The sequence below is a fragment of the Arachis hypogaea genome, chromosome 17 (genome assembly GCF_003086295.3).
Source record: "Arachis hypogaea cultivar Tifrunner chromosome 17, arahy.Tifrunner.gnm2.J5K5, whole genome shotgun sequence".
NCBI classification, from domain to species: Eukaryota; Viridiplantae; Streptophyta; class Magnoliopsida; order Fabales; family Fabaceae; genus Arachis; species Arachis hypogaea.
The window spans coordinates 121,958,840-121,977,825 of record NC_092052.1 but is presented as its reverse complement, the minus strand read 5'-3'; the positions used below and the strand labels follow the sequence as shown (position 1 = coordinate 121,977,825).

Here is an 18,986-nt window from a genome sequence, read left to right as displayed (position 1 = left end):
ACACTTGAGTGAAAAGCCTAGAGTTATTTTAGATTTCTTTAGGTTGATTCTGTATCTTGTATCTTGTACCAGTGAGGTACCCCTTTCTTAGTTGGGTGAGCACTAAGAGTGAAGAGTTAAGTATTAGCATAACCAAGTCAAGTTAAGTTAGAACTTGAGAGAGAAAGGATTATGTCAATCCTGTGGAATTGGTGTATGTAATACTTTAACTATAGTGGAAATTCCACCACTGTTGTGGTGGAGACTGGACGTAGGTTACATTGCACAAGCCAACCGAACTAGGATACATGATGGTGTCAGCTTCTATCTTCCCTGCTCTGTTCTGTTTTCTGATATTCATGAGACAAAATGAAATTGTCTCATAAATTTTTCACTACTGAGTTCAAACAGATTCAGAAAGAAAGTTTGTTTTAAAGGTTCATTTCATTAACGTGAAAGAAGGCCATAGATTCAACCCCCCTTCTCTAAGTCTTTTACAACCTTCACATCTCCTTGACACTATCCCACAATTCTTTGGCAGTGGTATGGTACATGTAATTACTACTGATATCCTCCTCCATTAAGTTCACCAGCCATGTCATCACCATGGAATTTTCGGTATCCCACACATTATATTGTGGGTCAGTAATGTTAGGCTGGCTTCGCTCACCGGTGAGATATCCAATTTTTCCTCTTCCACGGATATACATCTGAACTGATTGAGACCACCTAAGGTAGTTTGACCCATTGAGTCGAAATGTGGTGATCTAAACTGAATGGGAATCACCACTAACTAATACCCGTTGCTCAAATTTTAAATCTGATGGAGTAGGAGTGGTGTTTTTCTTCTGTTCAGGATTAATGACTGAGGAACTGTCAGTCATAGCTATAAATCAGACGCACAGTGTAGAGATCCTGCTCTGATACCAAGTTGAAGTGTTTGAATATATTGTATTATTAAATGTACAAAGAATCAGCCTCTTTATAGAGGAATTACAGAAATAGAAATAACTATAAAATAGGAAAAAAGGAAAAAATACTAGCCTAAAATAAAGAAAAGATTTCTAATCATAAAATCTCTAAAATTAAGCTAAACCAAAAAAAGAAAAGATTTATAATTAATTCTATTTACATAAAAGATTCATAAAATGAATTAAGAATCTGATTTTGATTTGGTCTAGTCAACACAAACCTACCTCTCACTACAAGCATTGACAAACTATTTGAAACAACAATTTAATTAAAAAAAATATATTCAGAGCTGCTAAACTTAGAAAAATAAAATAAAATAAATCTGATGATTCCTCCATCACTCCCCTGCCAATAAAATTATTCATAAGCATCCTATTGACTCAATCTTGGTTTCTAGAATGACAAATCCAAGCATCAAATATAAAACATATCCGTAAAAAACCATAGCTCAATGTGAGACACACCTCATGGACACAATGTTCAACGGCTAATCGTGATAGTAAATCCTTGGAAGTAGCAGTAGCAGAATCCCAAAGGCCATCATGAGCTGGCAATGCTCCTTAATAAGAACCTAGCTCCTCAGGCCTCGCAGAAAGAAGGATGAAGTGTCGCCCTTCATCTTGTGCGACCTTCACAAAATCTGTGAAGAATTCTCTAGGCATCGCTTCTTGTTTGCCAAATCGAGCTATTATATCCTGCAAAATATATATATATATATATATATATATATATATATATATATATATATATATATACCAATCTATCTTTGCAGCTGCATGCAAACTCAAAGCAAATGTCTTCCAGAAAACACAATAACGAATGCTTTGGAAGGACGGGAAACACATTTTAGTTAAATATAAAATATGAATGTCACAAAGTCTATAACTTACGTTATCTACCGTGAATATATATATATATATATATATATATATATATATATATATATATATATATATATTCTGCCACATTAAAGTTTAACAAGATTAAACTCTAAACTCAAAGAAAGGTGTTAATCGAAAAAATGTTTTCGATACGAATGAGTTGTATTAAAAAGTTAAGTGTAGTTTTTCGAAGGTTACACGCATATGGGTACAACATTGGAAGTAATTAGTGTCGAGTTGGATTTCGATCAAGTAAACTAAATCGAGTAAGAGATTCGATTCGAGAAAATCGAATAAAGCTTTCGAAAAGCTGATCGAATAATTGTGAAAGCGGAAAAGTTCGTGGTTTTTATCACATGAGAAAAATATTGGAAATATCTACAATCACGCAGTGGGGACAGTTATCAAGAGTAGTGATTGTATTTTAAATTTGTAATTCTTCATTTAATTGTAATTAATTATAGTCAAATTAACCGTTATGTAAGATAGTCTATAAATACTGTGAAGTGTTAGGGAATAAGGGTTGGAACTTTTACTCAGAAAAACACTCTAGCACTCTCACATCCCAGCGAATCTCTGAGTTTGCGATCGAGTTTTCTTTTTCTATAGGGTTCCTTCCACCTTCTTCTTTCTTTTAATTTCAATTCTGTTTGTAAACTTCATATTTCATTTAATCTTATTCACTAAGTGTTATTTACATTCCTTATTTTTAATGTTAATTTATCTTTCAGCATTCTATTACTTACTTTAAAATTCTTTGATTTAATTGAAGGCGCTTTTACTGTTTCCTTTTGATTTTGGTACAAGTCTTTTCATTTACCATGTCTTTACTTTTTGAAAACTTTGATTTCTAAATTTCATTTAACATTTTACAAATTTATTTTATTTTTATTGTCAAAACTTGTCTAATCGAAGACGCTTTGATGCACTTCTAGAAAACTGGTACTCGCACAGAGGAGTAGGTTTCGCTCCCAGACCACTAGATATCGAACCACCATCGATTTGCTAAAAATCGACAAAACAAATTGGCACACCCAGTGGGACAGTTTTAAATCGAAGTGTGTCAAATAAGTCTTTTTCCCGTAATTGTTAGTGTATACGATTATGAATTGGGAAAATCATTCACATGGCTGATGAGTTATCGAATGTGAATGGTGGTTCATCCACCAATGATAGCATACCGGTTTCTATGCCACAAGCCGACGTATCTTCACGTTCGGAAGGTGCAATTGAGACTGAAAGCATAGTCGTTATGACTATTCAAACTGGAAATGTTGGACGCAATACTCGTCCACGTGGCCCTGTGCCACCGAATCAACCTCCATTAACTGCTGGATGGCCCCCTTATGGTCTTCTTGCTGGTTATACCCCACCGGTGGGTGGATTTATGCTGCCTATCTGCTTTGGGAATGCAAATGGAGTGAATAATATGCAAAACCCACAACAACACTCTGAATATTCTCGTGAGTATCATGTGGGCTCCACTTCGAATGCTGCGAATTCAATGGCAGTATATCGACAACAAGTGGAGGAAAGTCATCATGACTTGGTTAATTTATTGACTCAGCAAATGACTACAATTCTGAATCCCATGATGGCAGATCATGAATCGAGATTTGAGCGTCTTGCTAGACAAGTCGAGAGGATTGCTCGAATCGTCGATTATGATGAAGGTGAGAGGCATAACGCTCGAGGAAATAACGAGGAGATGGAAAATATTTTTCAAAATGAAAATCATATTCCAAATCGAGAAAATCCTCGCGTGGTTCGTCGAGGTGAAAATGCTGATGATGTTGTACATGGATTGCGTGGTGATCGTTATCAGGTCACTCGAATTGTAGAGGAGGTTTTAAATCGGGTTGACCTGAATGTTGGTTTTATGAATCAACCACATTTTGTGTCTACTTTTTCCCAAGTAGTTCAAATGGATGAAGTGCCAATAGGGGTGAAAAATCCGAAAATAACATCAAAATTTGCTGGAGAAATTGGAGAATTGACAACTGAACATGTTGCTCGTTATTTGGTCGAGATTGGGAACCTAGCTAATGATGAAAACTTGAAAATGAAATTTTTCCTTCGTCATTGACGAAGAATGCATTTACCTGATTTTCGAATCTTAGACCAAATTCGATTACAACATGGAATCAGTTGGAAACTGTTTTTCACGCTCATTTTTGTCGAGGAGAAATGAACGTAGCAGTTACTGATCTAGTAGCTTTGAAATGTGAAGATGATGAAATCATCGATGATTATTTAATACGTTTTAAAAATGCTAGAAGTAGATGCTATGTGACGTTACCTGAAAGTGAGATAGTGAAAATAGCAACTATGGGGTTGGGATTCTATATGCGCAAGAAATTGCTTAATGTGCATGTTCCTGATTTGGCTCATCTGGCTGAAAAGCTTCGGCAGACTGAGCTTATGAAAAAGGAGAAAGAAAAACATAGAATTGAATAGAGGTCGAAGAGTAAACCGTTTACTCGAAAAGAAAAGGTTGCCTATGTAACCATGGAATCCTCAGAGGAGGAATTCGATTTCGAAGCGGAAGTCGATTTGGCTGAACTTAAGAAAGGTCCTCCAGATGTTTTCTCTTTACTGAAAAAACTTCCTGGTAGTGAAAAGTCGAATGATTCAAAACTTAAAAGTGAAAAGAAATATAGTTTTGATATCTCGAAATCTGATCAGATTTTGATGTGTTGCTTAAAGATAAACAATTAGTTTTGCCTGAGGGTAGAACTTTGCTTTCTGTAAAAGATTTAAAAGGAAAGCCTTACTGTAAATTTCATCAAGCAACAAGTCATTCGACTAACAGTTGTGTCCGTTTCAGGGACTTGATTCAAGAAGCAATCATGGAAGGTCGTTTGAAATTTGATGATGTCAAGAAAGAGATGAAGGTTGATGTAGATCCTTTCGAAGTCGATGCCAATTGTGTCGAGCCCTACTTAGGGGTGAATATGGTTGGTATGTCTTATGATTTTGATGTGGCTCTTGATGATTTTGAATCACAGGTAAGGTTTGTATACCCAAGGACAGGGGATGACTTGCTGGATTTCTTGGTGCAGCAAAAGATCAAAGACCGGGATGTATCACTATGTCTGTGATGCAATGCTGTTTTTGATGTTGAAGCAGCAACAATCTTCGAAAAAGAGAGGATGAAGAAAGAATTGGCTCACAAGGAGGAGCAAGCACGTCAGAGGCAGCCAATTCGACGTGTAGAGGGTTCTGGTTCAAAAATCCCTCAACATGATGTGACTACACCTTTGAGCCGATCTCAGGCTATAGGTGTTCAGTGGATTAGGAACTGTCAAGAGTTCCAGAGGCGTGATCACCTGTATCGACGCAATCCTCAATGGGGGCATCGAGCACCGTCTCGAAATCAATATGCTTCCTATCAAGGGCGAGCCAGAGGATACCTACGAGGAAGAGGTGGAAGAAGAAGTTTCAATCAAAATAAGAAACTTCAAATTGAGACAGGGAAGAAAGCAAGCAAGGGGAAACTCCCTCTGTGCATTCCCGGATTGTTTTCCCTTCTGATGGAGAGACTTATCCCAAGGAAATTCCATCACCAGCAAAGATGGAAAAAGGGAAGGCAGTTGCTTAGTCCTCTGGGATCGATAAACATAAAGATGTTGATGTCGATGAGGAATACTTTGATGAAGGAGATGATGACATGGTAGGGACGATTTCGATAATTCCCACTGAGTACCTTGGAGAATGCGAAAGTAATCCGGATGAGGATTATGATCAAGAAGATGAAGAGGCTTTCTCTTTCATTCGCATAGAAGATGAGCCGGGTTTCTTTCCTCGGCCTACTGAGAGACAAATGTCTCATCTGCGTCCCCTTCATATTGTTGCTGTTATGAATGGGTTCAAAATAAACAAGGTGCTGATTGATGGTGGGGCAGCGATTAGCCTCCTACCTGAAAGGATGTTGGGAAAAGTAGGGAAACATGTTGACGAGTTGGTCCCTACAAATATTATTGTGACTGATTTTAGTGGGAATTCTACACCAACGAGAGGGTTGGTTACCTTGACTATAAAGGTGGGGTCTTCGGAGAGACACTCTGTATTTATGGTGGTGCCATCGAAGGCTAGTTATAACGCCTTACTTGGGAGAGATTGGATCCATGGAGTAGGTGTTGTACCATCTACAGTGCATCAGAGCGTGCTTCTGTGTACTAAAGAAGGCAAATCTGAAATTATCAAAGCAGATTCGAGTCTATACGTCGAGAAAATGCACGTCGATTTTAGGATATATAATCGTAAATTGAAGCCTTTTAATGTTGATCGATCTCTGAATCCTTACAATTTTGAAGGGTGTTATTTGACTTCTGAAGGACTTTCGGTGAAGTTGCGCTATCCAGATTTGGGCTACGAGCCAACAGGTTGGAATTGTCTTTCTTAAAGACCTCGAAGGTTGAACTATGGACCAGGTTGAGGAAGTTTCCAATTACCTGGTAACTTTGCATAATTATTTAAATAATTTCCAAGTTTTAGAAAATAAAGATGATTCTTCTGATAAAGTTGAATCAGATAGGATTAGTAAATCTACTAAGCTAGTTGTAGTTATGATTTTTCTATTACTTGTAATGATATTAATGATGTGAGTCGGACTGCCGATTTAATAGTAGAGGCTTATTGTGTGGAAAATAAATGTAGTGATGAATTAATCAAAGATCAAGTTTCTTCGATCTCTAATAATTCCATTGATTTTACTTTCGATTGTATTTATGATTTGGAGCCTTTGGGGTTTGAAAAATATTCAATCGAAGATTATCATTATAAGGGGTTCGAATCTCAGGATCCTTTAGAAGAAATTAATTTGGGGACTCATGATGATGTTCGAATTACATATATTTGTAAAGATCTTGTTGATCCTTTTCGAACTAAGCTTTTCGATTTGTTGCATGAGTTTAAGGATTGTTTCGCATGGGACTATCATGAAATACTTGGTCTCGATCATTCATTAGTAGAACATCAATTAGCATTGAAACCCAATGCTCGGCCTGTGAAGCAAACCCCAAGACGTTTTGCTCCTGAAATCAATGTGAAAATTAAAGAAGAAATAGAATGCTTGATCAAAGCAAAATTTATTCGAACTGCTCGTTATGTGGAGTGGGTGTCGAATATTGTTCTAGTGATGAAGAAAAATGAAAAATTGAGGGTATGTATCGATTTTCGCGATTTAAATAATGCTACTCCAAAGGATGAATATTTCATGCCAATTGCAAATATGTTAATCGATTTTGCAGCGGGGAATGAAATTCTTAGTTTCATGGATGGTTATTCTGGATATAACCAAATTTTTATTGTGGAAGATGATGTGGCTAAAACTGCTTTCCGTTGTCCTGGGGCATTAGGTACGTATGAGTGGGTGGTTATGCCTTTCAGTTTGAAAAATGCTGGGGCAACATATCAACGTGCCATGAATGCTATTTTTTATGAGTTTATTGAAAAGTTTATAGAAGTATATATCGATGATGTAATGGTAAAATCGATTTCTGTGAGTCAGCATATAGACCATTTAAGAAAAGCATTCCTTACTATGAGAAAGAAAGGATTAAAAATGAATCCTTTGAAATGTGCTTTCGGAGTATCAGCTGAAAACTTCCTAGGTTTTGTTGTTCATAAAAAGGGAATAGCTATTGATAAAAATAAAGCAGATGCGATACTAGCATTGTCTGCACCCAAATCGAAAAAAGAAGTACAGTCGTTTTTGGAAAAAGTAAATTACCTTCGAAGATTCATCTCGAATCTTTCGGATCGAACTAGGGTATTTGCGCCTCTGGTGAAATTAAGGAATGGTTCGAAATTCGAATGGACCACAGAACATCAATCGGTGTTTGATTCGATTAAGTCATATTTATCAAAAGCTCCAATTATGGCAAATGTGCGTCCATTTGAACCTTTAAAATTATATATTGCAGCATCTGAAAACACTATAGGGTGTATGTTAGCCCAGGATGATGAAATTGGGCATGAACAAGCGGTTTATTACCTTAGTCGAGTTCTAACTGATATCGAGACAAGGTATTCTCCGATTGAAAAAGTATGCTTGTCACTATATCATGCTTGTATGAAGTTAAAATGTTATATGGTGGCTAAATCGGTGAAAGTAATAGCACAAATCGATCTTATTAAATATATGCTAAGTTTCCCTATGTTAAGAGGACATTTGGGAAAATGGATGCTGACATTAATGGAATTTGATTTACAATATGTCCCGGCTAAGGCTGTGAAAGGACAGGTCATTGCAGATTTTCTTGTAGACAATTCGAAAGATCTGAATGACCAGGGGACAAATATAGTCGATGTAGAAGTTAATTATTTGAAATTGTATTTCGATGGATCCAAACATAAAGATGGCGCGGGGGTTGGAATCCTTATTATCTCACCAGAGGGTATTCCATCAGAATTCTTGTTCGAATTAAAGTATCATTGTTCCAATAATGTAGCAGAATATGAGGCTTTGATTCTGGGTCTAGAAATTTTAATCGACAAAGGAGCTTTAGAAGTTCAAATTTTGGGGGATTCACAGTTAGTTTTAAAGCAGTTGTCGAAGGAGTTTAAGTGTAATAATGAGACGTTACAAAAATACTTAGTAACTGCTTGGGAGTTATTGACGTCTTTTCGAAAAGTTTCTTAAGTGCATATCCCTCGAGTTCATAATGAGATTGCTAATGAGTTAGCCCAAATTGCTTCGAAGTATCGGATTGGTCCAGAAACTATTAAGAAATTATCTAGTATCCATCAAATTTTGGTACCAGCAAATGAGAGAGAGGTGCTATGCATGAGCGAATGGGATGATTCCGATTGGAGAAAACCTATTGCTCGATATTTGAAAGATTCCAATATTACAGTTGATAGAAAACTAAAGTTAAAAGCAATGAACTTCGTTTTATTGGCCGATGAGTTATACAAAAAAGGGATTGATGGAAGTTTGTTGAGATGCTTGAGTCGAGAAGATCAAAATATTGCTTTGGGGGAAGTTCATAATGGAATATGTGGTGCTCATCAGGCAGGAAAGAAAATGAGATGGGTGTTATATCATAACCATGTATTTTGGCCATCTATGATAAAAGATTATATTGATTATGCAAAGGCATGTCAAGAATGTCAAAAACGTGGTTCGATACAACAGATTTCAGCGGCTGAATTACATTCGATAATAAAGACATGGCCATTTAGAGGTTGGGCTTTAGATTTAATTGGATTAATTCACCCCCCTTCATCGAAGTAGCATAAATTTATTTTAGTAGCCATTGATTATTTCACGAAATGGGTTGAAGCAGTTCCTTTGATAGAAGTTGGTCAAATAGAGATAATTGATTTTGTCGAGAAAAATATCATTCATCGATTTGGAATTCCTCAGGCGCTAAGTACTGACCAGAGAACTATATTTATTGGTCAGCGAATCAAAAATTTTGTGGTTTCAAGAAACATTAGTATGGTTACTTCAACTCCTTATTATGCACAGGCTAATGGGCAAGTGGAGACAGCAAATAAAATATTAATTGGCTTGATTAAAAAGCATATCGGGAATAGGCCTCGAACATGACATGAGACCTTAAGTCAAGTGTTATGGGCTTATCGGAATTCACCAAGAGGTTCGACAGGAACTTCACCTTATAAGTTGGTCTATGGTCATGATGCAGTACTACCATTGAAAATTAATTTGAATACCCTAAGAGTATCGAAACAGAGTGAGTTTCCAGTCGATGACTATTGGAATACCATGTTTGATGAATTAAATGAGTTAGATTCAGAGCAAATTCTAGCACTTGATAACGTAATTCGACAAAAAGAAAGTATTGCTCGAAGTTATAATCGTCGAATTAAGGAGAAATCTTTCAAGATAGGTGAGTTAGTTTTGAAAGTTATTTTACTAATGGAAAAGAAATCAAAATTTCTTGGTAAATGATCCCATAACTGGGAAGGTCCCTTTCAAGTGATAAGGGTATTTTCTGAAAATGCCTATAAGATTAAAGACATTGAGTCAGAAAAAGTAGTTAATTCGATTAATGGAAAATATCTGAAACATTTCTATTGTTGGCAAATATAGAAATTCAACAGGCACAAGTTCAGAGAAGGAAATAGTCATTACAAAAGTTAAAAAAAAAAGTTCAAGATGCCAATAGTTTTGCCAAATCAGAGCGCAGCTTTGTCCTTTTGTTTTCCAGAATTGTAAGCATTTCAATTTGCTTGAACTTGTCAGCCTGAATTTTCTCGAGTTGTTTTTCATATTCTCCCTGTTCAATGTCAATCGAGACAAGTTTCTGGATAAGAAGATGTTGCTCCTGTTGGGCTGCAGCCAGAGGTTTGGCTAAGGTGGCTCGATTTTGGCATATGGTGGCAAGTTGTTTTTGAAGTTGAGCCAATTCTGCTTCGATTCTCGCTTCCTCTTGATCATGGAAAGCCTGAACTGAAATGGCATGAGGGAGATTCTTACATCAAACTCCTCACGTGAGGATTGGATTGGTTGAGCAGTTGCAAGACAACTTTCTATTTTTGATTTGGCTGTGGCTTCTTCATTTTCAGTTTCTTGAAATTGAAACTGAGATGCAACGCTATCATTGAGTAGTTGTCTGAATTCTTGGATGGAAGCAGAATATGGTGTGTTGGTTGGGAATTCAAAAGAAGAATTCAAACAATCTTCCAGGAGTTTGTTGAGAATTGGATCATTGACCCATGTGGTAGGTGGATGATCCAAGAGCTTGATAAGCGATCGAAGTTGCTCCCGAGTATTAGGATCTAATTCGACTGAAGACCTTGATATAGTAGGCCTAGAGATTGCTGGTGCAGGCACTGGTACTTTGTTTTCTTGAATAACTTTATTCAAAACAGAAATCAAATCATCCAAGGTAGCACTGGTTGGAGTTGTAAGAGCATTCGATGTATCCAGTCTTGGCCCTAGAGGAGTCTGGAGATTAGCCTGGAGTGAAGGATCAGGTTGCAATTCTGGAGGGATTTCAAAAACTTTGGATCGAGAGGAATCTGAGTTGGTAGTGTCAGCGGCTTTAGAAGCAGAATCAGAATCTGGAATCGCTTGATTTTCTTCAGTAAAGGCAACTTGATGATTTGGTGAGGATGACTCAAGTCTATGGCTTTCTTCTAGAAAATGCTGCAGGGGATTTGTTGTGGAATCAATCACCTGTGTTGAATGAAAAGCAGGTGGAAAAGCAGCCGGAATTGGTTGAGTGGGTCCTGTGAATTGAATGGAGTCATGTGATGTGGATTGTTCTTGACCATGTTGTTGTGGCAAAATTGATTGGCCAAGTGCTTCAGCAGTTGGAATCGAGTGGCTAACATGGACAAACTAGTACAAAAGGTACACATCAGTTTTGAGTTTAAACTTTATTTTAAATTAAGTGTGTAGTGATGGTTGTGTTACCTGGGAGATTCTGGACCTTTGTCTTAATTGGGAGCTAGAGTCAGAGTCGGCTACATCTTCCGATTGAGAGGAGATAGTAGGAGTGTCCTTGTTGACCGGTTCACTTTCTTCAGAACTCTCAATTGATGATGGCAATATCAGCTAATAAGAAATCCAAAATTAAGTATGGTTAAAAAATATAAGTTAAAGTACATCTTAAGTTAAAGATGGGAATTATAAAATCACCTTTCGAGAAGTTCTGGTAGGAGTTCTTTTACTTTTAGATGGTGGTGGTCGAGCAGCCTCGGCTTTTCTTTTTTGAGTTCTTTTCGAAGAACCCTCAGCAACAGGGGTAGTTCGAATCGCAGTTTGTTGGATTTCTTCAAAGAAACGAGTGTACCTGGAGTAATAAGCAGCCCACCACTCAAAACAGGATTTGGTGATATAGAAGCTGCGATTGTACACCACGTAATTGAAACGGTCCCTACGCTGTTGATTCTTTAAGAGGCAAGAATCAAAATCCTCTTGAGTGGTTAAAGCAAAGTGGAAGAAAGGCTCATCATTTCGAGGTTGTGGTGTTGGGATGGCTTGAGAAAATCCAAACTGTCTGGCTGTCATGTTCGGAGCACACATGGTGATTTTGAATTTTTCCTTTTTGTGTAAAGGTAATCCTATTGGTATTACTTGTAGAGCCAGCATGTTTTTCCAACTTCGATTTGCAAGTTCATTTGCTTCATTGGTGTCACGGAAGAGTAAACGGTCCAACCAAGCAGGACCACGGTTGTGACGCAAGAAGGGAGTGAAATTGAGTTGGTTATTGTCGAAATCTTTGCAAGAATAGAGAAGGGAGAAAACAGCCCAAAATCTATCTTCATCTGATTCAGTGTCTGGAAAATTTGGTTTGTATTCAGACAATCGAAAACCATCAATGTATTGTTTGTCATAAAATTTTCGAAAATGGCGTTAAGCCATAGTTGGAGAAGCCATAGAGGGCCTCCTGCACTCATGATTTTATTATCTCGGAGGTCACAAACAAATTGACCAAGCTCTTAAAAAATGTGTCCTAGAATAAGCTTGGCCAAATTGAGGGCTTTTCCTTCGTGAAGAAGAATGGCTAAAGGAAGGTAAATTTTCGACATTTGGATACTTTGAGAGCAGAATAAGATAGCATTCAACCAGTAAAATAAGAAGGCAACATGTTCATTATCAGTGATTTTTGTACCTTCTGCACCCATGTTGTGGGCAATGAAGTCACTGTAAGAGTTTGTCAGGACCACATTGTATTGACGCTTTGACTGCATGTCAGGAGTACAGTCTGGGGAATTGATCGGAAGCCCTGTAATAGCAGCCACATCCAGAAGGGACATTCCAATCATTCCATATGGAAGGTGGAAGTTGTTAGTTGTCCTATTCCAGAAACAGGTCGCAGCCCCAATCATCCAAGGGTGTGTGATAAGTGAGAAGTGGGAGAGGCTTAGTAGTTCATGAATTCCTGAAGATCTCCAATCATCATTTTTAGTGGGCTCAAGACGTCGATACCAGGCTGTGAAATCGTAGCCACTAGGACTAATCTTCGGATTATTCCTGAAAGTTTTTTGGTTGATAAAATGAGAAATATTGAAAGATTGGTTTATCAACAAATCTTCCTCTTTGGCACTTGGGAAGAAAGAGAGTTTTTTGTTTGCCCTTTCTTGAGATTCAATTGGTCCAAGAAAACAGTGTGTCTCGGCTCCAATGGTGAAAGGGATTAGGATTCTGGTGTCTTTGGATGATAAATGAGGATCGTCGATGACTTCGTCATTGACTTGGTTGAGAATGCGAAGAGCTGGTGGGAATGGCGGTATTATTTCGTGTCCTTTTCCCTTATCTTGGGTGGTAGTTTGAGAAGAAGAACCAGGCATTTTCAGCAAGAATAAAGACTGAAGATTTTGTGAAGAAATCTTAGGGTATAGAGAAAACTCAGAGAATGATGGGGTTCAGGAAGTTTGAACGAAGGTAAGAATGATGGATTTAAAGTGTCACTGTAGTCGTTACTGTAGAGGAAATGTGAATAAAAGTAACTTCGTGGGGAAGATGAAGTGGTGAGAGAGAGAGCGTAAGCCTCGGGAGACGTGTCGAGTTAAACAGTAGTAATGGAGGTTTTAATGATAATTATTGCTAATTTATTTTTGGATTAAGTGCTTTATTTTTTCGATAATATTGTCGAAAACAATCACATTAATTCAATGGGACAATTTGTTGATCGAAAAATGTTCTCGATACGAATGAGTTGGATTAAAAAGTTAAGTGTAGTTTCTCGAAGGTTACACGCATGTGGGTACAACATTGGAAGTAATTAGCATCAAGTTGGATTTCGATCGAGTAAGCTAAATCGAGTAAGAGATTCGATTCGAGAAAATCGAATAAAGCTTTCGAAAAGTTGATCGAATAATTGTGGAAGCAGGAAAGTTTGTGGCTTAAATCACACGAGGAAAATATTGAAAATATCTACAATCACGCAGTAGGAACGGTTATCAAGAGTGATTGTATTTCAAATTTATAATTCTTCATTTAATTGTAATTAATTGTAGTCAAATTAACCGTTATGTAAGATAATCTATAAATACTATGAAGTGTTAGGGAATAAGGGTTGAAACTTTTACTCAGAAAAACACTCTAGCACTCTCACATCCCAGCAAATCCCTGAGTTTGCGATCGAGTTTCCTTTTTTTATATGGTTCCTTCCACCTTCTTCTTTCTTTTAATTTTAATTATGTTTGTAAACTTCATATTTCATTTAATCTTATGTTATTTACATTCTTTATTTTCCCTGTTTAATTTATCTTTTAACATTCTATTACTTACTTTAAAGTTCTTTGATTTAATTGAAGGCGCTTTTACTATTCCCTTTTGATTTTGGTACAAGCCTTTTCATTTATCATGTCTTTACTTTTTGAAAACTTTTATTTTTAAATTTCATTTAATATTTTACAAATTTATTTTATTTTTATTGTCAAAACTTGTCTAATCGAAGACGCTTTGATACACTTTTAAAAAACTGGTACTCGTATGTAGGAGTAGGTTTAGACCACTAGATATGGAAAAACTATCGATTTACTAAAAATCAACAAAACAAAAGGTAAGACAATAGAAAGACAATAGAAGAAGTTAGAGAAGAATACCCAAGAGAGGTCAATGGCCAAGGCGAGCAAGACTAGGCACAATGGCTATCCTGCTCTGCAAGCTGCCGGCTTTTTGCCGAGCTTCGGCATCAGCCTCGGCGCCACCAACTTCACCTGCCAACAATAATCAAAGGAAAGAAAAAATATTATCCCGTAATATGAGTGAGGCATTTCATCAAACACATGACAGTGGCAACCGAAAACAGAAGAGCGAGAGAATGCTTACATTGGAGAGCCTCGCGGGGCGATCAGGGAGGTAGGAGAGAGCGATGACACCGTGAAGCGACGGAGTCGCTGAGTCGAGCCTTCTCGGAAGGGTCGGCAGTGTTCAGAAACTTTGTTCTCCAAAATTTGTTCTCGCTATTGCATGAAACTTTGAGATACATACTTGAACCACTTTAATACAACAAATTTGTAATTTCTTCTGTGTAAACTACTAATTCTAGCAACTCTGCCGGTAGCCTAGCTAGCAACAAATTAAATAAAATCATAATCCTAGTAGCATTGAATCCAAAAGAAAATACATTTATTGGAAGAAATGGGGAATCCTAATACATAATTTAATTTTGTACTTGGTCTCTTATAAGTAGTGAGTTTTTATTACCAAAATCTGAGACCAACACAAACCTCTTGAACAATTGATTCTATCAAATTCAACATATAGTAATCAAATCAATTGATTCTGTCATATACCTCAGAAATACACATATATATGAAAGCCAAGGAAAAAAGATAGATGCAGATCCTGCAAATTTATATCGGATCAGAGTCCAAACAGAACAGTTCTATTCTTTGGAACCACCAACTGATGACATATCAGAGGATACCCTTGAACTGCTATCTTCTCCAACTTCATGGGCAGGTTCATCAAGTGGATAGAAATAAGGCTTAGGGGGTATTTCTAATAACTCTTCATCTTGTTCCAGCATCTCTACAACTTTCTTCATTGAAGGTCGATCATTAGGCTTTGTCTGTATACACCACAATGCCACAATCATCATTTTCTTTGCCAACTTCATCTCTTCATCTGTGTCATTTTCTATTGTTATTTCCCTCCCATCTTGCAATTGATCATAAACCCAGAAAGGGAAATATATTTGGCTGGAATTTTCAGTCAAAGCATTCAAATTCCTCCTTCTACTAGCCATTTCCATCAACAACATCCCAAAGCTATAAACATCTGCTTTGTATGAGATTGCGCCGACGTTTCTATAGAAGACTCAGGAGCCATGTACCCTATGGTTCCTCTTGCTGCGGTCAGAGACACAATGCTTTTATCAGTGGGATAAAGCCTTGCAAGTCCAAAATCAGAGACTTTTGGATTGAATTTCTCATCCAAAAGAATGTTATGAGGCTTAATGTCAAAGTGCAGAATTTTAATGTCGCAACCATTATGCAGATACTCAATACCACGTGCCACTCCAAGAGAAATGTTGTACAGTTTTTCACAACTTAAGGAATTTAAAGCACTCTCTTGAGGTGAAAATATGTATTTTTCTAAAGAGCCATTTTGCATTAACTCATACACCAAACAATGCTTTGATCCCTCCACACAGAAACCAATGAGTTGCACCACATTAACATGGTGAATTCTTCCAATGGTAGCAACTTCATTGATGAACTCCTGGCCATTGGATTTGGCCTTATTCAATACCTTAACAGCTACAAGACGACTGCTTCGAAGTTTTCCTTGGAAGACAGAGCCATAGCCTCCATTTCCTAGTTTAGTCTTGAATTTTCCAGTTATGTTCTTGATTTCTTTGTAGGAGTATCTAATTGGCATGATGTTGTTGTCACTTCGCAGAAAATCTTCGATACTGTCATATATCGATAAATGTCTTCGTCTCCATTTATATATGCAGAAGATAACAATGCATGGAGCTCCAAGTACAAATTTGGCAAGAACAAACAAAACTGTAAAGAAGATGGAAAAATAGTTGAGAAATCATAACTTCGCTCAGTTTAACACGTTTAAATTTGAATGGCAAGATTTTAAACTTAATATGCTATTTTAAGAAAAGCCTTTAAAACTATGGTAGTTTTTTTTTTCCTCTCTCATTTTTACTGCTAAATTCTAATGGTGTTCCCTTCATAAATTCCACGATGTCATTATAAACCTATGCATAAAATAAAACAAAATAAGTACGTAGGTTCAAGCCGCAAAGGGAAAGCAAGGCTTACTCGCTCCATCCGCTAGACCAAAAGCAATCATTGAAAGTACAACTGCAACTGTAGAAATAAAAAGTGAAAAGATAAACGATCAAATTAAATATACATAACCAACGCAAGTTGGCACAGATGGATGAGGGTCTGTGTCCCTTAACCATCTCTCCCGGGTTCGATACTCACTGGAGGATGGGAATGGAGTTTGCTTGCTTGGGAGGGTCGCCCACTTTGTGTGCCTCTGCAGTACCCGAGGGATTAGTCATTGGGCTTCCGGCCTGATGGATACCCTGGTACACACCAAAAAAATTAAATATACATAAAAAATAATCATCTATTAACTATTTTATAAATATATAGATTTTGTATTTTATACAAAATTTTTAGTATACTACTACATACATGTTTAATTATTCTATTTTAGCAAGTTTAATTATTCTAGTAGCTGATTGTTTAATTAAAAAATGTGTGAATATATACAATTATATAATAATGCTAATTTAATGGCTAATTGTTTTTGTAATGAAAAACACATACCTTATCACGTGTTAGCAAAAATTATCCAGCTATGAGTCAAAAGGATAATTTAGTTTAAGAAATTAAGTTTAAATGAAGACATTGTTCTCATATTTTATAGTTTACTTTTTCAATAAATAAACAATACATGCGAATACAAAAGTTACACTTTCGTTTCATCATTATATCAACATACTCGTGAATTGTTTAGTACAAGGAATATGAAGTTTTTTATTTTCTTAGAAATGTAGAAGAAGAAAATTAGACAAGGCAATGTTGAACAACAGCACAGAAGAGAACTTGTACAAAAAGGGAATTGTTACGATACGTTATAAGATTATAGAATGAGTATTCACATAATCTGTTATTGTGAAATTGGTAGGTGTCTTATTAACTAAAATTAGTTACTTTTAAAATTTTGGGAGCCTTGGAGCAACTCCCTATGATCGGGTTCAAGTCGTGGTTATTAAGTTAGGCTGCATACATTATACTATTTGGGTGCAGTCCTTTTTCAAATTCTGCGTTAACGCGGGATACTTGTGCATTAAGCTGCCTTTTTTTTAATACTTTCAAAATTTAGATAAAAAAAAATGAAAACAAATTTTAAACCAATGATTAAATTAAAAGTATGAGAAACTTTATAAAAAGAAGATACAAGAATACTATAACAAATCAAATATACGAATAAGTAGATATTAGTTAAATTAGTAGAAACACACTTACAATTTTGATGCAGAGAGCTTATGTGATTGTTAAAACAAACGATGTTGTTATGATCACCTAGCATGGCAAAGAATGTCTCATTATTGCAATATGCTTGCAACCAAGACAGTTCAAAGCCAGAAAGCAGCATATGATGGATGTCTGTGCATGAAATGTTTTTGTGTTTGATTTCGGTAGGCCATGAAGTCAGATATATCCACTCTATCTGACACGAGTCTCCGAATGCCAAATCCTGGAGAGTTTTATCAATATCACTGACATAGATTGTACTCCCAAGCGCATAAGATCCATTCATGCAGCTTGCAGCAGCAGAAGATTCTACTCCATATGGTGGGCACCTCACATATAACATCTGCTTTATCAAGCTTATACCATCATTAAAATGGTGTGTATAGAACCGATATTGATATTGCTCATAACCCATTCTGCTGAAATTGGAGGAGGTCAAAGAATAAGGAAGGAGAGAAGAGTGATTATGGGTATGCAGGGCAACATTGGCATCTACTAGTCGGATTGTGTAGTTGTTGTAGTTAATTGACTGCACTTTGAGCTTGATTGATTTGAGATAGAGAAAGAGTTGGTTATCATTCTCGCAAGAGAGGGTGTACCTGTGATCACCACAGTGGCTTGGACTACTATTATTCAGCCTGAAAGGGTACCTTATGTCATGCCTCCCACACCACCCAGATGAACACATTCTTTTGTCTGCATCAATTGCCACCTTGCTATCCCACCGGGAGTAATGAATATTATTGAAAATATATAAAGAGATCCCCAGCAGCAGTAGAAGGGGTAACAAAAATGAACAAAGGGATAACATTTTCTTTAATTTGGTGTACACATCAATAACAATAGACTACAGATATAGATTTAAAAACATATATAACAAGAATTCACTTGCTTCACATCGCAGCACCACTTATTCACAAGGACTTACAACGAAGTCTCCGGGAAACGTATGTGCTCCACAGAGGAGTTGACCATCACTGTCTCACAACTCTATTCACAAGTCATCATACATATGTTGTTTTGACCATATTTTGTAATGTGACTTATGAGACCTTCCAGCTTCAGAAATTTCCTAGAAACTACTTTAATTAATCTAATCACACAATATGTATCACTCTTTTGTACATTGACATATACATAATTTGGACTCGTTCTAGGTATGTCCCATTAAGTATTCTTATCTTTTAAGCTTATGATACTGACTTTTACTTA

The 18,986-nt window shown here is 36.7% G+C and overlaps 1 protein-coding gene and 2 pseudogenes across 1 annotated transcript; all 3 read right to left on the bottom strand.

Moving 5' to 3' along the window:
* The window catches only part of LOC140173047 (uncharacterized), a 30,263-nt pseudogene extending 15,786 nt beyond the window's left edge, over positions 1-14,477 (bottom strand).
* A 390-nt stretch (positions 14,478-14,867) lies between these two features.
* On the bottom strand, positions 14,868-18,618 carry LOC112764122 (rust resistance kinase Lr10-like; annotated as a pseudogene).
* Positions 16,709-18,462, bottom strand: LOC140180730 (uncharacterized). The gene is made up of 2 exons (XM_072222011.1): positions 17,806-18,462; positions 16,709-16,816 (listed from the first exon to the last, which is right to left on the bottom strand). The coding sequence occupies exons 1-2, from the start codon at positions 18,460-18,462 to the stop codon at positions 16,709-16,711; spliced, it is 765 nt and encodes a 254-aa protein (XP_072078112.1).
* Positions 18,619-18,986: the final 368 nt, after the last annotated feature.

Excerpts from the sequence above, each read along its gene's own strand:
- LOC140180730 (XM_072222011.1), bottom strand. The coding sequence starts at position 18,462 with ATGTGTTCATCTGGGTGGTGTGGGAGGCATGACATAAGGTACCCTTTC. Across the intron at positions 16,817-17,805 it reads TAGGTGATCATAACAACATC|GGTATCCATCAGGCCGGAAG; the intron begins GTTTGTTTTAAC and ends GGTGTGTACCAG.